The 10,480-nt window shown below is 41.9% G+C and overlaps 1 protein-coding gene across 1 annotated transcript in view; it reads left to right on the forward strand.

Annotated features, from left to right (window-relative positions):
• The window catches only part of serinc1 (serine incorporator 1), a 41,715-nt gene extending 35,679 nt beyond the window's left edge, over positions 1-6,036 (forward strand). Inside the window, exon 10 of the mRNA XM_037685288.1 lies at positions 5,279-6,036. Coding sequence (XP_037541216.1) covers positions 5,279-5,417 — 139 coding nt within the window. The 3' untranslated portion in view covers positions 5,418-6,036. The remainder of the gene's footprint in view (positions 1-5,278) is intronic.
• The last annotated feature ends 4,444 nt before the right edge of the window (positions 6,037-10,480 follow it).

Genomic DNA, 10,480 nt, shown 5'->3' on the forward strand with positions numbered 1-10,480 from the left:
GTAATGTTGTGTATGCTGTTCAGTGTCAGGAGGGCTGTGATCAGTCTTACATCGGGGAAACAAAACAGCCACTGGCCAAAAGGATGGCCCAGCACAGAAGATCAACATCATCAGGCCAGGACTCTGCGGTCTACACTCATCTCCAGGCCAGCGGTCACTCTTTCAAGGATGAAGATGTTCACATCCTGGACAGAGAGGAACGATGGTTTGAGAGAGGAGTAAAGGAGGCCATCTTTGTGAAAAGAAACCGTCCATCATTAAACAGGGGTGGAGGCCTCCGGGTTCAACTGTCCCCCTCTTACAATGCTGTGATTGCTAGTATCACTCAGCCCTCTGTGAGTAGTAAACAGCCATCAGTGTGCTAATGACCCATTGTTAGGCTGATGGTCCTTCTTGAGCATGTGATCAGCTGGTTTTGGTTGTCAGCAGCAAAACTGGTTGATCCACTCTGAAGAAGGCGCTATTTAAGAGACTGAGCTGAAAACAGCAGCTCAGACTGAAGAAGTCTCTTGGATGAGAGACGAAACGTTTCTACATTTATTATTATTATTATTTTTTTTTTGCTTTGTTTTGTTTTTTTGAAGGTCCAGAGGACCAGATTGAACTTTTTTGGATAACACACACACTATATATATGTATATACAATACTTAATTACACACATTTGAGTAGATGTAATAAATTACTTTAATTCCTGTTTAAATGCCATTCATCCTGCCATACAATGCAGTGTCTTCAGTCTTTGCCAGCAAATTAAAAGTTGAAGCTTAATCCTTAATTTATTACCATTTTTGTGTTAGATTTGTTTATAAATCACATTTAAACACTGCTTGTACCAATTACATTAAATAAAAAGTAACACGCACTTTCTCTATCACTGTCATGAATCAGCAAACAAACAAGCAGCAGCTTCGGCTACAGAGAGACTAACGTTATGTTTTCTCGCTTGGAAATAGAACAAATGTGGAATATTGTAGAGACTCACCTGCTGCTGATCCTTCATCCACACTGCAGTGAAGTTAGTTTATGACTCCCACCATGTTTAGGTTTAATCAGTGTGGTTCTCCCGTGTCACGTCGTCTCTTTTCAAAACTGCGTGGTTTTTGTTGTTGTTTTTTTTTCTTCTTTCGGCTGCTCCCTTCTTCAGGGGTCGCCACAGCGAACTTAAGTCGCACGAAGACTTGGCAGTTATTTTTACGCCGGATGCCCTTCCTGACGGAACCACAGACCACCGAGCTACCACAGCCCTCTGTGTGGAGCAGAGAGCTGCTATCTAGGACACCCGGAGGAGCAGAAGGTGGAGGTCAAGGGCCTTGCTCAAGGGCCCAGAGTGGGATGAATGAGGGTGGGGGCAGGCATGGGTGCCCCACTCACGTCTTTGACGTTGTCTGTTCCGGGGCTTGAACCGACAATCTTCCTATCACAGGTCCACCCCCTCCAACCTCCGCGCCACCACTCCCCCACTTTTCAAAACTGCATGTTACACAGTTTTTTATATTTGTGAAGCGTCAAGTGCTCCCACACTTTGGAGGACGTTGGTCGAACAATTTTCTCGGCGTCAGTCATTTGTAATATTTATTTAATTTCATTTGAAAACACTGTCTCTGCTCTGTTTCTGCCTCACTCTGTTCAACTCGCACTGCAGTTTAAAAAAAAAAACTTTATTCAGTCAGCCAGCATTGACAATGCTCTGCAGATTAACAAAATGGCTCCACAACGCCCTGAGAGACGCTTAATAGCGCGACACAACGAATCGATAATGAAATTTGTTGCCAAAATAATCGATTTTTATCAATTTTATCGATTTGTTGTTGCAGTCCTAATTCCTTGTTCATTTCCAGTCCAGAAAAAGAAAACATCTTGAAAACTACAAAACACTCACCATTCAAAACCTTCAGCGATGGGGAACATAGGTGTGCCGCTTGTTATTAAAAACTTTTACTACACTAAATATATTTGTTAGCAAAATATTTCATAAACCACTGGTTGGGTTTCAGGACACGCTTTCAGGAAACAACCATTGGTCTGACGTCATGGAGATACAGTAGAGACTGGACCAGAAGCTGAAGTTGAAGCCACAGGCAGCAGTTAGATTGTTAGGCCCCGCCCCTCCAACCTGTGTAGCGTAGGAGCCCAGCTGCAGAGTTTTATCTGACAAAGGCAGCAGTGGGTCATCAGATCTACTCTCACCAAGCTGGAGAACTTCTCATATTCTTCTCATATTCTCAGAATACTTCCTAAGACCATTTGGTTGTGTCATCTTCATCTTCTCAGTTCAGAGACAAAGTGTCTTTTCAGGCAGAATAGTTTTGGATTCTCCAGCAGCCATGGTAGAACTGTCCTAATAGTCTTTCAGGTTTCCTGAAGCATTACAAGGTATGCTCTGGGTTTTTAGCTGCGCATCTGTTGCCCCAGTTCAGATGCCTTTGTCTTCTGTCTTCTCCCCGCTTGTGCCTTTTCTCCTCCATGAGTTTCTGTCTGTTATCGTCTACAGCAGGGATGCCCACACTTTTTCAGCATGCAAGCTACTTTTTAAATGACCAAGTCCAAATGAGCTTCTATAAAAATACAGAACATATACTTGTTTATAAACATATTAAGTATGCTTTATTTTACATCCCAGCTCGCTGTGGACGCAACATAAATGACAAAACCCCAAAGTTTTTTTTTAAGTAAGTGACAATTTATTTTTACTGTCCTCGTACAAAATAATAAAACAAAGTAATAACTTGCGTTGCAGTCATATAGTTAAACACCATCCAAATAAAAATGCACAACTGGGCTGTGCCACACGTCTGTAGACTCATCTATTTACATTGAAAAACACTCACAGTCCACGATATCCTTCCAAAGTTGCTAGGTCAAATCCTCGAACATGGCTTCACAGCGCCGTTTAACTGTACTTGATACCTGGAAAGCTTTGATTGAAGATAATATTTCTGGTTTGTTTTTAAAGTCTCAGAACGAGTCAGCTACAAACAAATGCCTCTTTTACCATCTCTCCATCTTGAAAGGACTTCTTGTGCTTATCATTTATTAAGTGGCTCAATGATGATTCGGTAGCTGCCTTCGCTTTTGTGGTCAGCTGTAGGAAAAATGACTGCTGTCCGGATAACTGGGATTTTAGTTCCTTCACCTTTTCTTTCATCATCTTTCTCAGCTCGCGTTTTGGAAGGAAGTCAATGTTGTAGTTTTTATGAATTGTCAGAAAATGCCGCTCCACATTTTCATTGGAATAACAATAGTAGACTGGCAGATGAGGGAAACACACTTGGAATATGACATTGTGAGAAAAAAAAGTTGTCCTCCCATTCCATATGGAAATGCTAGGTTTTTTGCTTCTTACTTGGTCCAGCTCCCCCACTCATTTTCCTGAGGCTCAATGGTGTAGTGGACTAGGCCTAGGTCAAAACTGACCAGATGGACAGAGACTGTTATTTCATTGATCTGCATCCAGAAATACAGTTTGAGCCATCTGGAGACTTTCTTTCTTGAATTAATCAAGTAGAAAAGACAATTCTTTATGATCATTACTATTTTACAATTGTTTGATAATCAAATTGTGTTAGTTCACTCAATGTTTACAGGTTGAAGAGAACTACTCATTTTTATTTTACATAAACAGTAAGTAATGATTTTTATTCCTCATTCAAAGAAGAAATCAGGGTAATATGCATTTCTTGATTTTTCTGTCTTCAATGAGCAAATTTGTAAGTGTGTTAAAGGTCGAGTTTCGGTCAACTAAAATGTTTACCGAGAAGAAATGTCATGTTTAACTTTCACAGAAGATACAGGAGAGTTTGACTCCACGAAGTCTGGTTTTCTCCAATAATCTTTCTGTCTGTTTTAAACAATCTCATTCTCTGCCCTTGACTTTGATAACACCTTACATCACAAACCACACCTCTGATCTGGTCCATCCACCAATCAGAAAGCTCTAAAATGACCCGGAAGTCAACCCATTTAAATGTGGCAACTTCCCGGTTCTCGCCAGAGTTAGAGAGTTAAAGGGTTACAAAGAGTGACAGTTCTCCTGGAGAAGTGAGATGAAAAACTCTCTGATGCAGCTTATGGAGAAGAGTTCCAGAGTTTAACTCTCTGAAGAGAGTTCTGAAGGAGTTCAGAATTCTGACAATCCAGGATGCAGAGAGGATTTTGGGAATTATAACTTCTGTTTGGATAACCTCGCACGACTCTCTAAGGGTTTGGCTGTCCTCATGGAGACGCTGAAAGAGTCAGAAAGGAACCCTACGCCGACGCTGATTTTATCATCAACCAGGTAGAAGGTTCTATTTCGACCAAGTGTACCGTGGCCAAGCTGATTCCCCAAAGAGCGTGTTGTTCTGGTCCTACAGATAAACTCCCTCACACATCTCTCTGTAAGATAAATCTCCATTTTCCATCTTAAACTCTCCTTTCTCCTAAAATCATTACAGATATTTTAGAAATATCTGAAGCAAAGTTCTCAATCACCGCCGTGTGATTGATGTCTGTTGTTCTGCTGAGAAGTGAGGACAATCTCCGTATTGTTCCAACTTTCTGTGAACTTGCCATTGTTATTGTTTTCATATTTTGCCAAATTAATGTAAATGTTTGATGTTAAACTTTGATTCTGCAAATAAATGACCGCATTCATTTGATGGGTCAAAGTTAAATAACGTCTCTTGTTACATTTCTGTTAAACTCAATGCACGACATTTACACAGTCAGAAAAATGAAGAACTCGTGAAAAATGTATGAATATATCCAGCATATGTCATACTACAATGGGATTAAACTGTAGAAATTAATTCAACCTTTATTTAGACATGCTAATCCCATTGAGTCTCGAGGACTCATTTACAAGAGAGACCTGAAATAAAGGTTGAATGAATTTTACACACTTTCTTGAGTTTAGATTAGAAGAAATAAACTGGAGGAAACACTAAAGTTTATGGTGTGGTTGACTGCGCGTGCGTGGTGACCTATGTGCCAGAAAAGGTCCGGTCTCTGATTGGCTGCCCTGTATGTCAATCAAGGGACATTTCATAGTGAGGATGGACAATGACGTTTGTTTAAAAAAAAAAAAAAAAGCTGACGTCTATTTTGCCATGCAATCTACTCAAATTGCCTTCATGACCGACCGGTAGATCGCGGTCGATATATTCGTGGTCTGCATACTCTTCAAGTTTAGACTGCTTCATCATTTTATCTTCGTTTATAACTGAAACCTCCTACTTTTCTTCTGAGCCTGTTTTTTTGTGTCTCTGACTGAGATCTGTGTTGTGTTTGTGTCTGCAGCCCCGACTCTACCTATGAGGCCATGACCAGCAAGTGGCCTTCTGTCTGGGTGAAGATCTTCTCCAGCTGGATCTGCATCTGTCTCTACGTGTGGACCCTGGTGGCCCCTCTGGTCTTGGTCAACAGGGACTTTGACTGAAACACTACAGTCCAAACTCATGCTTTGTTTCATTAAAGTCATTGCAACAGTAGGTAGCTAACCTTCCATCGCTAACTGTGGTTGGAGTAACAAAGATAGGAGTTTTTAGTAGTCCTGGCTTGTTTGTGCAGTCTGGGTGATAAATATGAAGCCAGTTTGCATGTTTTACTTTCTGCTCTAACCGTAGTCCAAACGCTTCCTACGTGCTGTTCTTGTTTACCTCAGCACCCCGTTGGACCGCTTCATTGTACTGATCCAGGTGTAAATATATTGTGAATGGTGTTCCATACTCTCCCGGAAATGAGCATGCATTTCCATAAATAGTATATGACAGCAGTCTTTGTCTTCAGCTTAGTGTTTTGTGAAAATCCATGTTGTGAGTCGACTACAGACGTGCTCCACCTCCGGGCAGAAGCAGCTCTCTCTAGTGTTGCTGGCTGTTTTTCAGCACAAAAGGCTCTGATTAGTATTTTCCCTGTGTGTGAAAATGAAATGCACAGCCCAAGACATTTAGTGACATTATTGTATTTTAGCATGCATGTAGTTGAGCAGATTTTTATCTTTTTGGTTTTTTTTTATCAAATGATGTGCTAACTTAAATAAAGAATTCATCAAATGATTCTGCCTTTTTCTTAGTTTAAGTTCAACAGTGTTTATTATCCCAGAGGGGCAATTTGTGTCACAGACATGAAAACATATATGAAAAGACAATATACTAAAACTGCTACTACAACTGCTCATTAAGAAGTCTGATTGCTGCAGGGATAAGTGAAAATTTCAGTCTGTTAGTCCTGCATCTGGCAGTGGATGCCTGCGTCCAGATGGAAGCAAGCAGAACTCCCCCCCTGGGGGGGTGGGGGGTTTGTTGTTAGGCTCAGTCTGGCCTTTTTAACTGACCTCACCTTGTTCAGGTCAGTGAACTTCTGTAAACCAGCAATTTTGCTGCACATCCTGACAGTCCCCGAAAGTTTGGTTCTGCTTTTACATGTTAAAGATCCCAACCTACAGATGAAGTTGAGCCCAAAAAAGGTTCTCATTAAAGTAGAATCAACATTAAAACCACAGAGTTGCCAATAAAAATACATTCTCTGATGAGCCTTCTTACAAAGTGAGTAATTGGACATAATTTGTGGGCAGTATGCTGGTGAAGATTCTCAGTCATCCAGGACATGATGAATTCAAAAAGCGTTCAATACAAAAACAACTGGACTTTATTTGTAACAGAAGACGTTTCGCTCCTCATCCGAGGAGCTTTCTCAATTCAAAGAGCAGAGAGTGAGAGATTCAGGTTATAAGGCTGAGTGAGATAAGACACACACACACATAGTAGATTGGCAATTCACACCTAAACAAACTTAACAGTAAGAGTCTTTTGTTCCTCTAATTCACAGACGAGGCCCCTCTGTTTCCATCAGGTGTGAAAACCGGCTGGGAATCTGTTTTAAAGTTTCATTATAGGTTTTTGAAAGTGGAAATCTGAGGCCTCCTCCTCTGTTAAGAGACGGCTTTTCTCTTTTTACATAAATTGCTTCCTTCACCCCTCTCAAACCATCTGTGTTCTCGATTGGTCCTCAAAAGAGTGTCCCTTATCCCTGAGGTGGAGATGAACAGCTGAGTTTTCCAGAGGTGGTGGCTGTCCTGTGTTGAGTCATGCGTCTGTGAAGTAACTGGTTGGTTTCTCCAATATAGAGGTCTGGACTTAACTCGCTGCACTGAAATGCATAAACCACACCACTCAGGTAAAAATCCAAGCCAAGGAAATAGAAGCATTCACCAGACACGTCAACTTGGTCGATAACAACATCAAGTTCACCAGCGAGGATGCAAACGACAACAAGCTGCCTTTTTTGGACTGTTTGATTCACATGGATAGAGAGGACAGCCTCAACATTGAAGTGTACAGAAAACCATGCATCTCCTGTTGGAATGGTGGGCTTGATGGCATCCGTCCGACCAAAGTTCTCATGTTTAGAAAACACCTTTTTGTAATAAATTGGTCAGCTTACCAGCTTCTTCGGGTGTTAAACCTGGTCGTTCCACTAGCCCCTGTAGGTCAAAGCTTGGGCTTTCCTCTGGGGCATCCACAGCCTCCACCAGTCCAACGTGTACCACTCCATTGTCATCAACAGCCAGGTCAACATCTCAAGCTCCGTGGACATCCACGCTGTCGAGTTTGTAGAGGCGGCCAATCTTTTGATAGCGTTCTAGGATGACTGGAAAGTTATTCAAATTTTTCAGACGGACAGGGATCCTACTGTTTCTGACAACCGCGAGGGTGCGGGCCACTGAGATAGGGTTTGGTTCCTCTAGGGCTTCCACCAGGCCACAATAGTCTCTCCCTGCTGGTCCTGCTCGAGCTCTTCCCCAGGCCACCACTTCCCTTCTCGCAGGGATTTTGATCCCTCATCATTGAGCTGGTCAGATGTATCCCTTGAACCTGTCCTCCGTGGAAACGGCTGTCCTCTGGCAAAGGGTGAAGGCTTCCCTCCATGCCTGTTGAGACCTTGAGCTCTGACAATGAAAAGACAAAGGCTTCCCAGGGTTATGAAAAACAACATCCCAGCAAGGTCTTATTATATTCATGCCAATAATGAAGGGATTAGTGGAGCATTCATCAGTCACTACAAAGACACCTCTTTGGTCATGTCAACACCCTCAATCTTAAAGTCCATTAAAGCATAGCCTGTGCAAGGGATCTTAAGGCCATTTGCTCCCTTGAGCTGAATGTAGGTTGTGACATTGTTAACATTGTAGTCAGGAAATATTTGAAGTATAGGCTCTGCTGCATAACGTCACATGTGAGCCAGTATCTAAAAGTCCCTTTAAATTGGTCCCTCCCACAGACACATCCACATATTCAGGTCTCTCTTGTAAATGTGTCCTCGAGGCTCAATGAGATTTACCTGTCTAAATAAAGGTTGAATGAAAAATATGGGCAGTTCCCCACTAAAGCTGTAGTGGCCCTCTGGTCTTCTCCTTGACATGACCCCACTGCATGGGCCTCAACAGTAGGGTGCACTAGTTTAAAGCTGGCTGGTTTACAGAAGACTCTCTGCAAAATCGGGCTATGTGACCTGGTTGACTACACACACTACAGATGGGCCTACCTTCCTCATCCCATCGGTAGCTGGTGTGGCGCTTCTGGCGCCTTCTCACCCAAGGATGTTGAGGGATGACACTGGGGTGTGCTGGTGTTTGTGTGAAGCTCATTGATCTCTGGTCTCTGATTAACTCATGGGTAAGGTCCTTCATCTGGGCCTTGTTGGGATAAAAATAACCTTGGATGATAAATGGTGGAAAATAACAATATGGATTGGTGAATATAAGGTTTAATTATGAATTATGGAAAATATATCATATAAAGGTGGCTAGAATTTCTGTTAGATATGGCCATAAGCCAATAAATAATATATTTTCAAGGACTGCTAACTTTAAAATCAAGCCATGACACTTTCTGCTGTCAGTAGGAAAATAGTGACTTATTTCTAATGAGGCCTTTAATGACAAGCAAAACATCAAAAAGGTTCTTCCTCAGGTAACTGAAGTTAAATTATAGTTCACATCGTTTGAGTGTGGGAATTATAAAACAAGTAATGATAAGTAGCTTAATGGGTAAATGGACTGTAATGGACTGTACTTGTATAGTGCCTTTCTATCTTATTGAGATACTCAAAGTGCTTTACATTTCAATCTGTGTCCTCATTTACCCATTCATACAGCACTCTACTAGATCTCTACGAAGCTAATTGAACAAATCATTCTAATGAGACTAATCAGTGCTTTAGATCACATTCATACACCGATGGGACACACATCGGAGGCAACAAGGGGTTCAGTGTCTTGCCCAGGGACACTTCGGCATGTAACTGCTGTGAGGTTCGAACCCCCAAGTCTTGTATTGGAGGACGACTGCTCTAACCACTCAGCCACAGCTGCCCATAGACGTCCATAAAAGTCAGAATGACTTTTGTAAGACTTAATAATGTAACAAGTTGCCGAGGGGATAATCAGAGTCTCACAGTCTTTGTAATATTATGTGTGGCTTGGTGCTGATTATGGGTCATATACTCAGTGGAAAGAGAGGACAGCTAATGTGTGTCTGATAGATCAGACAGGGACTTCAGAGAGCCTGTAAGGTGTTTATTGGATAGGAATTGAAAACAGGAAATGTCACTGGGTGGAGAAAACAGTCTATAAATGTTGGAAGAACCTTGAGACACGTCAGAATTGTACAGAAGGTCTCTGAATTCAAGCAATATAAAACAATTCTCCCTTGTTCACATATTTTGAAGTCTGTAAGAATAACGATGCTGTTTAATGCTGACATAAACGTGTGTTCCTTCCGAGTAAATGATCCGGGCAGGGGAGAGGAGAAGAGATCTTTGTTTCCCTTTACAGCCTTCACTTCCTCCATAATTTCCTTTTTCAGCTCCTGTTTCCACAAGTCACTCTGTTGGTGAGATCTAACAGGGTCAGGATCTCTTACCACAGCACAAATCACTTCTGGCCATCTTGAAGAACTTCGTTGCTTTTCTTCCAGGAGGAGGGCCTCTTGATGGACAGCATTGAAGGTTGTATCAGGGTTCAGGAGCACAGCTCACTTTAACATTTGAAGTAAGGCACCATCCTCCAGGCCAAGCAGGAATTGGTCTTTAAGGTGGGTGTCAGTGGATGCTTCCTCTGCGTTGCATTTCTGTAGTTTTTTGGTACAGCTCTCTCAACCGGAGCCCGTATGCCTGAACCGACTCCCCTGGTTTCTGCATAAAACCAAGAAAATGTGACCGTAAAGCAGACACAGGAACCTTTTTTATGTACAAGTCATCTAAAACAGAAAATGTTTTTGTCACCTTGTCACGTTCATCGTCACAGAGATTGATTTGGCGTCTTGGTAAAACAGACAAGGCACCAATCAAGATTTTTACTTTTTGTGGTTCAGTTAAATTATTTGCATCTAAAAGACCTTGTATTTGCTCCTTCCATTCATCATATTTAGCACTGTCATTTTGTCCTTCAAATTTGGGGACCCATGGGGCACTGGGAAAAATAGGCATCATTATCATTAA

The sequence above is a fragment of the Nematolebias whitei genome, chromosome 12 (assembly GCF_014905685.2).
Source record: "Nematolebias whitei isolate Nwh7 chromosome 12, NemWhi1, whole genome shotgun sequence".
In the NCBI taxonomy this organism is placed as follows: domain Eukaryota; kingdom Metazoa; phylum Chordata; class Actinopteri; order Cyprinodontiformes; family Rivulidae; genus Nematolebias; species Nematolebias whitei.